The sequence below is a fragment of the Oncorhynchus clarkii genome, chromosome 7 (genome assembly GCF_045791955.1).
Source record: "Oncorhynchus clarkii lewisi isolate Uvic-CL-2024 chromosome 7, UVic_Ocla_1.0, whole genome shotgun sequence".
Lineage (NCBI taxonomy): Eukaryota > Metazoa > Chordata > Actinopteri > Salmoniformes > Salmonidae > Oncorhynchus > Oncorhynchus clarkii.
In genome coordinates, this window is record NC_092153.1 from 64,605,404 (window position 1) to 64,619,622 (window position 14,219).

The 14,219-nt window shown below is 42.2% G+C and overlaps 1 protein-coding gene across 1 annotated transcript in view; it reads right to left on the bottom strand.

Moving 5' to 3' along the window:
• Positions 1-2,443: 2,443 nt before the first annotated feature.
• Positions 2,444-14,219, bottom strand: part of LOC139413669 (protein hinderin-like) — a 31,268-nt gene continuing 19,492 nt past the window's right edge. The window contains exons 6-11 of the mRNA XM_071161309.1: positions 8,992-9,125; positions 7,455-8,095; positions 7,276-7,362; positions 7,045-7,160; positions 6,819-6,939; positions 2,444-2,849 (exon numbers count right to left, since the gene is read on the bottom strand). Coding sequence (XP_071017410.1) covers positions 2,645-2,849; positions 6,819-6,939; positions 7,045-7,160; positions 7,276-7,362; positions 7,455-8,095; positions 8,992-9,125 — 1,304 coding nt within the window. The 3' untranslated portion in view covers positions 2,444-2,644. The remainder of the gene's footprint in view (positions 2,850-6,818; positions 6,940-7,044; positions 7,161-7,275; positions 7,363-7,454; positions 8,096-8,991; positions 9,126-14,219) is intronic.

Below are 14,219 nucleotides of genomic sequence, written 5' to 3' on the forward strand. Positions count from 1 at the left end.
TCCTTGACACATCCATATTTCGTTGGGTTTGTCAAGTCAAGTGTTTCTAAAACACCTCTCCCCATTATTTATCAAGGGTCAACCATATCTTGAGCTCTTGAGATATTCCCATTGGCATCGATCAATTTATGATTTACTTGAAATTCAAAGTTTTATGAGCATCTAAGTTAGGATTTTAATCCTAAATCACTTCAATGTGTCTCCCCTCTCCTTTAGAAAAGAGGCCTTCACTTCTCTCCATACCAGCTTTTACTCAGCTCACTCTCTCTCCCTCCTTTCATATACACTTTCCCTTTGAAATTCAATCCTTACTCACCATTTTGTTCTGTTTTGTCTTATTTCCCTGCTTGCTCCCCTCTCTCTGCTTAGTTTCAACCCGAACTCCAAGACCTGAGAGTACTGGATAGGTGTCAGCAATTTCATGGAAACTCCCTTAGCCTTTCAAATAGGCTATAGATCTATTAGTGAGTTTCTTAGACCTATTCCAATGTTTTCTAATCGAGCAAATAAAGACAGAGGAATGACTGGAATTGAGCACCTCTTTCACAAGCTCTAACTTTCAGCTGCAACTGTTTACATATACATCGAGAGAACAGTGGTTAAAAAACAAATGAGAAACAAACAGAAGTTTGAATATAAATATCTATAAATATATACATAAACCGATGAATATACTGTAAATGCTTTTGTTGCTCTGTCTTCCTCTGTACATAGGTTTGCATATTTTATAGGAATTTTACTTCTATCTACAAGGACTGAATAAAAATTCAACTTTAAATACTTAAAAAAGATGAAGGAAAACAAGAAATTAAACCAGGTTTTTAAAAAGAGTCCATAGGGATATGGTACAACTGCAGGACCTGACCTAGGCATTTAACCAGAAAAGTCAGGGAGAGCGTTGAACTCAGTTAGAGCATAGACATGCATTGACCTTTTTATACAAGTATTTTGGGGTGTCTTTAATTTATCACATCTGTTTACAAACAATACGATATGCATGATTTCATGGCATTATTTTTTTATGAGTTGGTATGTGACCAAATAGTTTTTTATATTCACGTATAGGCCTACATTGTGGTACATTGTTGACTACTGTTATTGTCTACAGGATCACGACTCCAACAGTTAACTGAGAAATAGAGATTATGCTCATATTTAACAATTGTTTTGTTAAGTAATCTGAGGTTTTTCCGCTGTTCTTTTTCCATTTGTGATGCTGTTTTATTCAATATCAGAGCTCTACTGTTCTACTTTATCATACCAGACATTACCCACATGTATTTAAATGTATGTCAACTGTTCAATCTTCCTAGATGATTATTGCTTATAAGTCCATTCAAATTGCGGTATATTTGTAAATGTTCACATACAAATTGAAAATTCAGCTAAATGTGGCAGCCTATAGGCTGCAATGACAATAACATGACAATTTACTGTTTGAAAATGTAAATAAATACAACTAAACCTTTCCAGAAAAACATCAAAACCTTGTTAGCTGTGAATGTGTTCAACAATTTGAATGGACCTTTGATGTTTTATCATTCCGTTTCAACACTGCTCTGTTGTTGACTGTCTAAGCTCTTGTAACACTTCAAAATATGGGATAATACAATATGGGATAATACAATTAAAATAATTATAAATCCCACATGCAATGTGTACCTTATTTTGAGGTGTTAGGAGTTCTGTATTAATCATGTTATCTTTATTTTTAAATGTCTTATAGAGCTCTGGTGTTATACAAGTGTTCAGTTCTATCCAGGGTAAAACACCCATCAAAAACTGCACTATTTCATCAAATATTGTTACTACATTTCTGATCATTTAGTCTACCTTCAATGCTGTTATCAAGGGTTTATTCCTACAAGCTAGTGTTCTTAGGAGAATAACATTTACTTCTTCAATGGATTCAAAGGTATTCTGAAGACAATTTCAGCACATGAAGGGGATGGGGAATTGAATGTTACGTGTTGAGCTTTGCCATGTCTGATGAGGTAGGCTTCTCATTGATTAATGCGCTTTAGGCTCCCGCCCTCATCTCTTCTCTGGTCCCTGGACTCTTTTGTAATTTTAATGAATGATGCGTCTCAGCTTAGCTCAATAATAAAGCACAGTCTAGAATACACCTGTGTCTTGACTCAAACTTACTGCATATTCTAAAAGGGCCTTGAACAGGGTCACGTAAGACTTTCAAAAATAAATAAATGTTTTGCTACGGTTTGCCCTAATTAATATGACCCAGATCTAATAATACTTCAGTTTCCTAATGTGTCCATCTCTGAGATAATGTGACCAAGGTGGTCAGTGGAGCACACAGAAGTTTTACAAACAATTTACCATTTATGTTGAAGTTAAAAGAAATCCATATGAGTAGAATTATAGCGCATTTAGCTACTATGTGGGTGACCATGTCACTACATGTGGGGACCACTACACAAAGATATTCAATTACAGTTTATTTATATTAAATATAAAAAAAGTATTGCATTACAAACACAAAATAGTATAATGAACAAAATCATGATTGTTTTGGAACTTCATACTGTAAGACAAACAGAAGGCACTGATCTTGATTTTAATTGTTAAGATTGATTTCAATTTACATATTTTTCTCAGGGTACCTAACCCCGGATCCCCCACCCCCTCAGCAAATGAAGAAGATTTCTTCCAGTATCTGGCTCTCCTCCAGGTCCTGCTGGGGGGTCCGGTAGGGGCCAGGACGGGAGAGCAGAGCTTGGTGGGCTGGTTTTGGGGCACTGAGGGGGGGCGGGAGTCGGGGAGGGTTGCCTCGCTTGGGCACAGAGATGGGATTGAAGACCTCCAACAACTCAATCAAGGAGGAGTCCAACCTAGAGCAAAAACACAGATGAAGAGAGGAATCAATGAATGAAAACGCATTTGATAACTATGGTAAGTCTTCTTGCTAACATAATTGCAATATTGCCTTTGTAATATTGTCCTTTCTTAAAATTAAAACTCTCCAGCATTCATGTTATCCTATTGCTTAACAAGAATTAGACAAGGCATGAGGCCAAAGCATGTCTGTGGCACAAAGCTTGTAGTGCAAATGTGTAGTGCACCTCGTATTTGTTAGCATACAGAAGATATGAAAGGATACGGATGAACTGTAAATAAAATGTTTCTGTTCTGTAGTGTCCATTGATGCCTAACACAACCAGCGATAAAAGTCTAAAGCCCTGGGGTCGACAAGCAAAAGGGCATGATATGTTACAGGTGCAACAGAAAGAGAGTCGAGCGAGGGCGCACGGGGGCATTCTCTACCAGAATAAGAATGAGGGCAGAAATAAATAAACCAAAGCGAAAGATTAAGCTAATAAAGATTCCATCCTTCAGTATGGCTGCTTGATAAATTATTCAGTGTGTACACAGTTGGACGAGTGCATACCAGATAGAAAACATGAATTCTTAAAGCACGCTAACATAATTCTCTGCTCGTTTTAAGCAGCATCGATTTGCATCTGGCCGACAGTTGGCATGTGCGGTCAGAGTCTTTTTGTATTTGTTTACATAATATTTCTAGTTCTATTTTCTGTATTTTAACTTCATGGCTTTAATTGGTTTAGAAAGAATGATCACTGTAGTTTTCCATCAAATTATTTAGAAAATCTATGTACAGTACATTGAATGAATCTGTGAGTGTGGAGAGAGAAAACAGAGTGGACACCTATAGGGGATAATACCCGCTGGGAAATAAACATGATTGAAGCTAAAGTAAGTAAATCTGTCTTCTTCATTTGGTCTCCTTCTGCCTGTCAATAGCAGTTAGTGGGGAGAGGAATGACAGTGTGTGTGTGTGTGTGTGTGTGTGTGTGTGTGAGAGAGATAGAGAATGAGTGGGAGAGAGAGAAACTTTGTCTGGGCTCCCTCTTGAAATGTGAGAATTAGCATTTATATTTGTAGATTTATTTAATGGACAGGGCTCTCAAACAGCAATCCATCAACGGATGACATCGCTGTAATGAATAATGCATCACTTACCGGTGGTCACAATCTATAACAAGAGGAAGGGGTTGGGGGGGTGGATACAGTTTCGACAAGGGAATTGGCCGAATGGTGAGAATTCTAATGGTTTGGAGGGGCCATGTGTACCAAAGGCCTTCGTTGTTTTACGCAAGGTTCAATAGCGAACGGCCTACGGGTATTAATATAACTCAAGGGAGCCCTTTACGATTCTGCTTCACTACTCTCTGTGTATTTACACAGAGAAGTCACAATGACAAAAATAATAATTGCATTAGACAATGACTATTCAAAAATGTTGCTACCCTCCACATCAGACTCGCGGCTAAATTCACCAGACATATCTATACTTTCTTGGGTTACTATGAAAGTTTTAACTTGGCTCTCGCAGAACTGCAATTTGTCTATCCACTTCTCCTTCCCTCCCAGTTGTTTCGCTCTTCTCTCATTATAGATGGCCATCTTGCCCAGCTCCCCTTTTCATTTTCAGGCCAAACAGTAATCTAAAAATCCTATGATGGCAGGCAGGTACATACCGGATGTCAATACCCTGCCATTCAATAGCAAGCAGGCTAGGTGAGTCGAAGGGGGAGGCAGGAGGAGCAGTAGGGTACAATGGAACTCTTTACTAACTAACACAGGAGGCCGGGGATTAACCCCCAGTCCCATTTAGCGATTTGCACCTTTAACATTCTATTAGTTAAGACTTAATGATTGTTCGGGTTTGTTGGGGGGACACATGGGCATCGTAGGGCTTACCCATCAGTCTCATAACATCTGCAAAAGTCTACAGTGTCAGGACAACCCTCGCCAACATCCCCTCCCTGCAAAACAAAAACCCTTAAAATGACTCGCTTCATTGATTCCCTACACACACACAAAATCAGATTTTTATCTGAATAATGCAGGAAGCTGCTTCCAGACTGCGGACTACAAAATATTTATCTGTCCATACATAAGCTAGCATTCTCCGGTGCTTGTTAGCCTAAGCAGCTCTGCATCGCTGGGGTTGGTTGTTGTCTGGATGAAAGGGCAGTTAAGAGCAGAGCAGGCAGAGGAGATGCGCTAGTCTAATCTGACTGATTACAGTCGGTTTGTTGGAAGATTACAAATCAACTCTTGGCTACTATGCTGGTTGGAGGGGTTTAGGAGACCAGAACTGTCTGTTGCTCCCATTTAGTTGGCTTCGATCAATTATCCAAGACAGACATCTGTTGGTTTTTGAACATACAGAGTGTGAAATGTGCAAGACAATCTTGGATGTCTTGCACTGACCTCAGCAAAACGTTTTGTTTTGTTTAAAGTTGACAGTTTAACAATGGATCAAGCGCATAATAATTAAATTATTGAATGGTGAATACAGCGCTTTAACAATGATAAACGAGGTCATTGTTAAGAGCAAACCTCTCAGAAGGACCCAATTGAAATGCCTTCAAAGTTCACTGTCATTATGATCTGTATCCATTATTTCCCTTTGTGGTTTTAATGGCCATCTGCTTGAGTTTACACTGTTCGATTGGCATGGTGGTGGTGGTTACTTGAACCATACTGCATTGTTTATGATTCAGAACATTGTGAAGAGCTGTCCTTCTGGCTGAGTCAGAGACAAGCTGTCTTTCTGTTTCATGTTGGCTAGGCTATGGACCAGTAGAAGGAAATTTGGAGTTCACACTTGAAGAACATCTCATATGCAAAGACAAAAATACACTTGCCAGAAGTAAAAAAGGGAAAAAGTAAGAAACATAAAAATGACATGCTAATAAATATTTGTCCACAGCATTCTCTGCTAACTAGAAGTGGACACTCAGACACATATTGTCACATTAATTACCTTTCAACAAAAAGTGTGGGGAGGGGGGGTAATAATGAATTTCATTCCCTTTTTATAGTGTGTCTCACGCTAGTGATTCATTCCTCTCTGCGCTCTCTGTCTCTCCTTCTTCTCTCTCCCCTCTCATTATTGCGAGAGAGCTAGAGAAAGAGAGAGACAGTGCATCCCCACAGAAGTCTGTTCAATTACCTGCTGCTGGGTCCCAGCTAGACCGACTAATGGAACGCAGCTTGGCTCCTGTCAGCCTCGCCGCTAGCCTGGGAGAAAGCTTAATTTAGCCCATCAAACACTAAGGACCAATGCCGGCCAGGCCTGCTCCCCTTTCCTTCCTTCCTTTCCTTTTTCTAACCTGTATTTTGTTTCCTTACCCGTGCACCGATATATTGAATTGCATTTCCCCCGTGCTCTGTTCATAAAAATAGTCTGTTTTGTGTATTTCTAATCTAAATGTTTCCAGAGTGGGTAAGTGGGTAAAAAATGCACTATGAAATGCTGTTGAAAATATAGAACTGCTTTTAAAGATGCTCTGTTTATTTAGTGCTCATAGTGTGTGTTAATAATAGATTGTAATAATGTACACATATGATATAACGTATAGCAACCCGCACACTGATGAACGCTCCTGCTGTTTTACTGTGAAGCGTTTTGACCCAAGGTCAAAGGTCAAGCTGACCTTACACAACAGAACACCAGGAGCATTCATCGGTGGACAGGGATCTATTCTCTATTTTATCAGAGAACTATTCTTTATTCCATCAGGGACCTATTCTCTATTTTGTGTTTACTTTTTGTACCCAGCACCTGCAACTTACTGGATGTGCGTACACAAAATTTGACAATAATAATAATAATGTCATCATAAATTACTTTTTGGACAACACACTTTATTTTGACCTTGAGAGTGCTGATAATGATGTGGTGTTGCAGTGCAGTACAGTGGAAACAGCAGTGGTATATGGGATGTAACAGTGTTTTGATTGGGACACCGGGATCCAATGTGGGTTACCTTGCATCGGGAGTCCTACGTAGCGCGGGAGGCATCACTGGTGCTGGGGTGGCTTCGAGTCTGCTATGGGACACCACAAGAGAGGTGGCCATATCCCTCCTGGAATTGTTATGACAAGGCTCTGCAGATGGAGGACAACAACAAATGGACTTCAAAACCCTAATGACGGAGACGATAAGCCAGGGATGGAGAACTGGCGACCCGTGTATACACACACACAACCTACCAGGTAAATGTATGGAGTTTTGCAGGGGGATGTGTGCAGTATGGTCTTTGAGTGGAGGAGCTTCTTGTTCTGCTGTCTCACCCAAGTTCTCTGCATCGTCACACCCTCTCATTCCACTGCAGACACACACAGTCAAACTCACATTCAACTACTTGGTAAGCTAAAGGCTAGATTACTAGATACAGTGAGTGAGTGAGTGAGTGAGTGAGTGAGTGAGTGACATGATTTTACCTGAGTAACACATGTTCATTGGGTAAAGGATCAGTTCCGTTTCTGGACATGGAGTGGCCGAGTTCAGCTGCAGTGGCTTGCTGGAACCTGCAAGAGAGACAAAATGAAGTACATGCCCCAATTATTGTGCATATATTGTTAGATGTATCATTTTTCTAAAATATAATTAAATTCAATACCTGCTGTAATCTAGGCGTGCGTGGAGGAGCTGCTGGTTCTGTCTGATCAGCCTCTCCTCCTGCTGCGCCAGCCGCGCCTGCAGTCGCTCCCTCTCCACCTCCAGCTGCAGCTTCTGCAGGAGCAGCTGGTGCCTCCTCTCCTCCCAGTCCTCCCGGCCCAGGAGGGGAGCGGTTAGGTCCCTCTCTGACCCTGCTTCCTGCCATGCTGGGTCCCCTTCGAGTAGTAACCTCCGGGGTCCAGGTAGACGTCTGCTGTCTACGGGTGGTTCACCAGAATTGTTGTGGAGCCGTGGGCTGGTGTTGCCCAGTCGATGATCTTCTGTGGCCCCCCTATGGGGAGACCCCCCATTGACCAGATGTTCCCGTCTGCTACGGGCTCCTACTCCCCGGCAACCCTGGTATTTGATTGGTCCCTGGGATTGGTTGCTAGAGGAGGAGTAGGGAGGGGAGGTGGCTGAGTGGAGGTCGTCTGAGAGAGAGGCGGGACTGAGGTATGGGACTCTTCCCCTGCCACTTCTCTCTCTTCCTCCTCCGTTTGTCCCTGTTCCTCCAGGAGTGGGCAGGCCCAGGTAGGAGCCATCCCAGGCTGTGGCTATCTCTGCCCTGCTAGGCTTGGTGGAGCCTACCTCACTGCTGGGGGCCTGTGGAGACAAGAGAGCCACCTAGTCAAATATACCCTTCTTTATCATCTATTGTAAATATATTATTCAATGTTACTATTTAATGTTATGCACCTGTACTAAATTTCAGCCTATAGTAAGCTCTATGTGAGCATCAATCAAATCTGAAATGTGTCATGTGTTTGTCTCCAATCTCCACAAGTGTATAAGTGGTAAGGGCAAGAGGTCAATTTTGCAGTTAGTTACCTCACTCTGATAGTCACTCCTTCCCCTCACCCTTTTTAACTTTTCTGTGAGAAAGCAGTGGTTAAGCCAAGATGGACCCGACACCAATACAATGCAGAACTAAGATTTGGGTTTGGGAAAGACTGAGATTCTCATGAAAGTGCTGAGCACAGGGGAAACCAAGGTCAATGAAGCGAGAGAGATAAACACAAAGTAAGGTAAAGCCCACCTTCAGCAAGACAAGAGAGTGACTAATTCAGTGTGAGGTCCCAGAGCATGCAAACACATTACTCAGCCCCACTGTAGGACACGGAGGACGACAAAGTGATCTATCCTCAGAGCAGGGGGACCCAGGAAGATGTCTCTAAATGGTTACCTTGAGAAAAGCAACCGGTTCTGCTACTTACTGTATGTGGTCATAATGTATAGTGATTTTTTTTTTTTTACTATTGTGATATCTGATATGCTGTCTAGGTCCAAGTAAGGGTCCTTTAAAAATAAAATGTGTGTGTGAGTCTCTCTCTCCCAGTTGGCAGCATTGTGATTGATGGTGAACAGTGGCGGAAGCTTGGAGATAGCTCACCGGGGAAGATTATACACACAGACACGCACCACTCGCCATCTCTCTCAGACACACGTCTATCACACACTCTTACTACGCACACTCGTACAGACACACACAGAGTGAGTACCTTTCTGTGGGAGTTGGAGCTGCGGGAGTGGCTGAGCTGGGCGATAGACTGGTTGAGTTTCTCCTGCTGTTGAGAGAGGTACTGCTGGTAGAGCCCCAGCAGCTCCTGGCACTCCCGGTACTGCTGCTGTAGGCCTGGGCAACAGGGGGCGGGGGTTAAGGGTAATATTCTTGTCTTTATTCCCTTTTTTGGGAAAAATTTCAATTGACATTTTGAAGACATCAAATATAACCCCAAAAGGACATCTCCAACCACCATGCCTTCATTAGGCCAGGAAAGTAAACAGAACAGTGCGTTATCTCAAAAAGTTGAAAAGGACAAACTGAAAAGAGAGCATGATAAAAAGTTGAGGGGCTTTATAGACTTCTCCATCTGGGTCGGCCCAGGCTGAGCAGAGCTGGGCCGTGATGCCAGACAGAGAGCTGGCAACTGACTGGCGCCACGCTGCAGAAGGCAGGACACAGCTCATCTGGTGCAGAACCACTGCTGGGCATGAGGGTCCCGCTAATGGCGGTGGTGGCACCGCTCGCACGCACACCCGGGCTGAGTGAGTAAGGTAGGTACACATACAGTGCCTTGCGAAAGTATTCGGCCCCCTTGAACTTTGCGACCTTTTGCCACATTTCAGGCTTCAAACATAAAGATATAAAACTGTATTTTTTTGTGAAGAATCAACAACAAGTGGGACACAATCATGAAGTGGAACGACATTTATTGGATATTTCAAACTTTTTTAACAAATCAAAAACTGAAAAATTGGGCGTGCAAAATTATTCAGCCCCCTTAAGTTAATACTTTGTAGCGCCACCTTTTGCTGCGATTACAGCTATAAGTCGCTTGGGATATGTCTCTATCAGTTTTGCACATCGAGAGACTGACATTTTTTCCCATTCCTCCTTGCAAAACAGCTCGAGCTCAGTGAGGTTGGATGGAGAGCATTTGTGAACAGCAGTTTTCAGTTCTTTCCACAGATTCTCGATTGGATTCAGGTCTGGACTTTGACTTGGCCATTCTAACACCTGGATATGTTTATTTTTTAACCATTCCATTGTAGAATTTGCTTTATGTTTTGGATCATTGTCTTGTTGGAAGACAAATCTCCGTCCCAGTCTCAGGTCTTTTGCAGACTCCATCAGGTTTTCTTCCAGAATGGTCCTGTATTTGGCTCCATCCATCTTCCCATCAATTTGAACCATCTTCCCTGTCCCTGCTGAAGAAAAGCAGGCCCAAACCATGATGCTGCCACCACCATGTTTGAGAGTGGGGATGGTGTGTTCAGCTGTGTTGCTTTTACGCCAAACATAACGTTTTGCATTGTTGCCAAAAAGTTCAATTTTGGTTTCATCTGACCAGTGCACCTTCTTCCACATGTTTGGTGTGTCTCCCAGGTGGCTTGTGGCAAACTTTAAACAACACTTTTTATGGATATCTTTAAGAAATGGCTTTCTTCTTGCCACTCTTCCATAAAGGCCAGATTTGTGCAATATACGACTGATTGTTGTCCTATGGACAGAGTCTCCCACCTCAGCTGTAGATCTCTGCAGTTCATCCAGAGTGATCATGGGCCTCTTGGCTGCATCTCTGATCAGTCTTCTCCTTGTATGAGCTGAAAGTTTAGAGGGACGGCCAGGTCTTGGTGGATTTGCAGTGGTCTGATACTCCTTCCATTTCAATATTATCGCTTGCACAGTGCTCCTTGGGATGTTTAAAGCTTGGGAAATCTTTTTGTATCCAAATCCGGCTTTAAACTTCTTCACAACAGTATCTCGGACCTGCCTGGTGTGTTCCTTCTTCTTCATGATGCTCTCTGCGCTTTTAACGGACCTCTGAGACAATTACAGTGCAGGTGCATTTATACGGAGACTTGATTACCGACAGGTGGATTGTATTTATCATCATTAGTCATTTAGGTCAACATTGGATCATTCAGAGATCCTCACTGAACTTCTGGAGAGAGTTTGCTGCACTGAAAGTAAAGGGGCTGAATAATTTTGCACGGACAATTTTTCAGTTTTTGATTTAGTTAAAAACGTTTGAAATATCCAATAAATGTCGTTACACTTCATGATTGTGTCCCACCTGTTGTTGATTCTTCACAAAAAAATAAAGTTTTATATCTTTATGTTTGAAGCCTGAAATGTGGCAAAAGGTCGCAAAGTTCAAGGGGGCCGAATACTTTCGCAAGGCACTGTATATGGATACATACTCATGCAAGAGTGGCAATGGGGGTAAGAAAGCATGGGATCTCATACTGTGTACTATGGCAGACCCCATCTAGTCGACTGGTCCATTGTTTGGTTGATAGGCTGTTGGTCATGGTGTACACGACACCTGTCGGATTCGTGCCTGTCTGAGTGGACTGATCCATTGTGGAGGCTATGGGGGTGGCACAGTCCATCAGTCTAAGACATTTGCTACAGAAATGGTATATGGTTATATTATGTTTGAACAATGGTGCAACACAAACACTTTTTTATTTACAGTGGGGCAAAAAAGTATTTAGTCAGCCACCAATTGTGCAAGTTCTCCTACTTAAAAAGATGAGGCCTGTAATTTTCATAGGTACACTTCAACTATGACAGACAAAATGAGAAAAAAAAATCCAGAAAATCACATTGTAGTATTTTTTATGAATTTATTTGCAAATTATGGTGGAAAATAAGTATTTGGTCAATAACAAAAGTTTCTCAATACTTTGTTATATACCCTTTGTTGGCAATGACAGAGGTAAAATGTTTTCTGTAAGTCTTCACAAGGTTTTCACACACTGTTGCTGGTATTTTGGCCCATTCCTCCATGCAGATCTCCTCTAGAGCAGTGATGTTTTGGGGCTGTTGCTGGGCAACACGGACTTTCAACTCCCTCCAAAGATTTTCTATGGGGTTGAGATCTGGAGACTGGCTAGGCCACTCCAGGACCTTGAAATGCTTCTTACGAAGCCACGCCGTTGCCTGGGCGGTGTGTTTGGGATTATTGTCATGCTGAAAGACCCAGCCACGTTTCATCTTCAATGCCCTTGCTGATGGAAGGAGGTTTTCACTCAAAATCTCACGATACATGGCCCCATTCATTCTTTCCTTTACACGGATCAGTCGTCCTGGTCCCTTTGCAGAAAAACAGCCCCAAAGCATGATGTTTCCACCCCCATGCTTCACAGTAGGTATGGTGTTCTTTGGATGAAACTCAGCATTCTTTGTCCTCCAAACACGACGAGTTGAGTTTTTACCAAAAAGTTATATTTTGGTTTCATCTGACCATATGACATTCTCCCAATCTTCTTCTGGATCATCCAAATGCTCTCTAGCAAACTTCAGACGGGCCTGGACATGTACTGGCTTAAGCAGGGGGACACGTCTGGCACTGCAGGATTTGAGTCCCTGGCGGCGTAGTGTGTTACTGATGGTAGGCTTTGTTACTTTGGTCCCAGCTCTCTGTAGGTCATTCACTAGGTCCCCCCGTGTGGTTCTGGGATTTTTGCTCACAGTTCTTGTGATCATTTTGAACCCACGGGGTGAGATCTTGCGTGGAGCTCCAGATCGAGGGAGATTATCAGTGGTCTTGTATGTCTTCCATTTCCTAATAATTGCTCCCACAGTTGATTTCTTCAAACCAAGCTGCTTACCTATTGCAGATTCAGTCTTCCCAGCCTGGTGCAGGTCTACAATTTTGTTTCTGGTGTCCTTTGACAGCTCTTTGGTCTTGGCCATAGTGGAGTTGGGAGTGTGACTGTTTGAGGTTGTGGACAGGTGTCTTTTATACTGATAACAAGTTCAAACAGGTGCCATTAATACAGGTAACGAGTGGAGGACAGAGGAGCCTCTTAAAGAAGAAGTTACAGGTCTGTGAGAGCCAGAAATCTTGCTTGTTTGTAGGTAACCAAATACATATTTTCCACCATAATTTGCAAATAAATTCATTAAAAATCCTACAATGTGATTTTCTTTCTCATTTTGTTTGTCAAAGTTGAAGTGTACCTATGATGAAAATTACAGGCCTCTCATCTTTTTAAGTGGGAGAACTTGCACAATTGGTGGCTGACTAAATACTTTTTTGCCCCACTGTATATATATATATTTTTTTTAACATAAAATGTACTTTCTCCTGCGTTGGATAGTGGTCACTGTCCGCAGTTCTGAAACATTAGGGCACTGTTGAATTGGCGCCTTTCCCTAGACCATGTTGGTATGTGCATAATAGCAAAGTTAACCAACATATTGGTGTTAAGAACAATGCGACGGAGGCAGCAGCGGAGTTAGGAGAAGAGAAAACAGCCCTTGCCTTAACTGTCTAAGAAAAGTGAGGAGAGAGGAAATCCCCACTTAATAAGGTCTATAAACAATAGCCTAATTGTTAATGTGCCTGGCTTTATAAATCATCCGCATATAGCGCATTCGAAAAGTATTCAGACCGCTTCCTTCTACCACATTTCTTTTTACGTTACAGCCGTATTCTAAAATGTATTAAATAAATATAATCAATTTAAACACAACGACAAATGACAAAGTGAAAACATGTTTTTAGACATTTTTGAATATTTATGAAAAATAAAACACAGAAATGCATTATTTACATAAGCATTTAGAGCCTTTGAAATGAGACTCAAAATTGAGCTCAGGGGCATCCTGTTTCCATTGATCATCCTTTCCATCCTACCTGTGGTAAATTCAATTGATTGAACATGATTTGGAAAGGCACACACCTGTCTAAGTGGTCCCACAGTTGACAGTGCATGTCAAAGCAAAAACCAAGGTCAAAGGAGAGCTCCGAGACAGGATCGTGTTAAGGCATAGATCTGGGAAAGGGTACCAAAACATTTCTGCAGCATTGAAGGTCCCTAAGAACAAAGTGGCCTTCCTCATTCTTAAATGGAAGAAGTTTGGAACCACCAAGACTCTTCCTAGAGCTAGTTGCCTGGCCAAACTGAGCAATAGGGGGAGAAGGGCCTTGGTCAGGGAGGTGACCAAGAACCCAATGGTGACTCTGACAGAGCTCCAGAATTCCTCTGTGGAGATGGGAGAACCTTCCAGAAAGACAATCATCTCTGCAGCACTTTACCAATCAGGCCTTTATGGTAGAGTGGCAAGACAGAAGACATTCCTCAGAAAACAGCACAACAGCCCGCTTGGAGTTTGTCAAAAGGCACTTAAAGGACTCTCAGACCACAAGAAACAAGATTCTCTGGTCTGATGAAAACAAGATTAAACTCTTTGGCCTGTATGCCAAGTGTC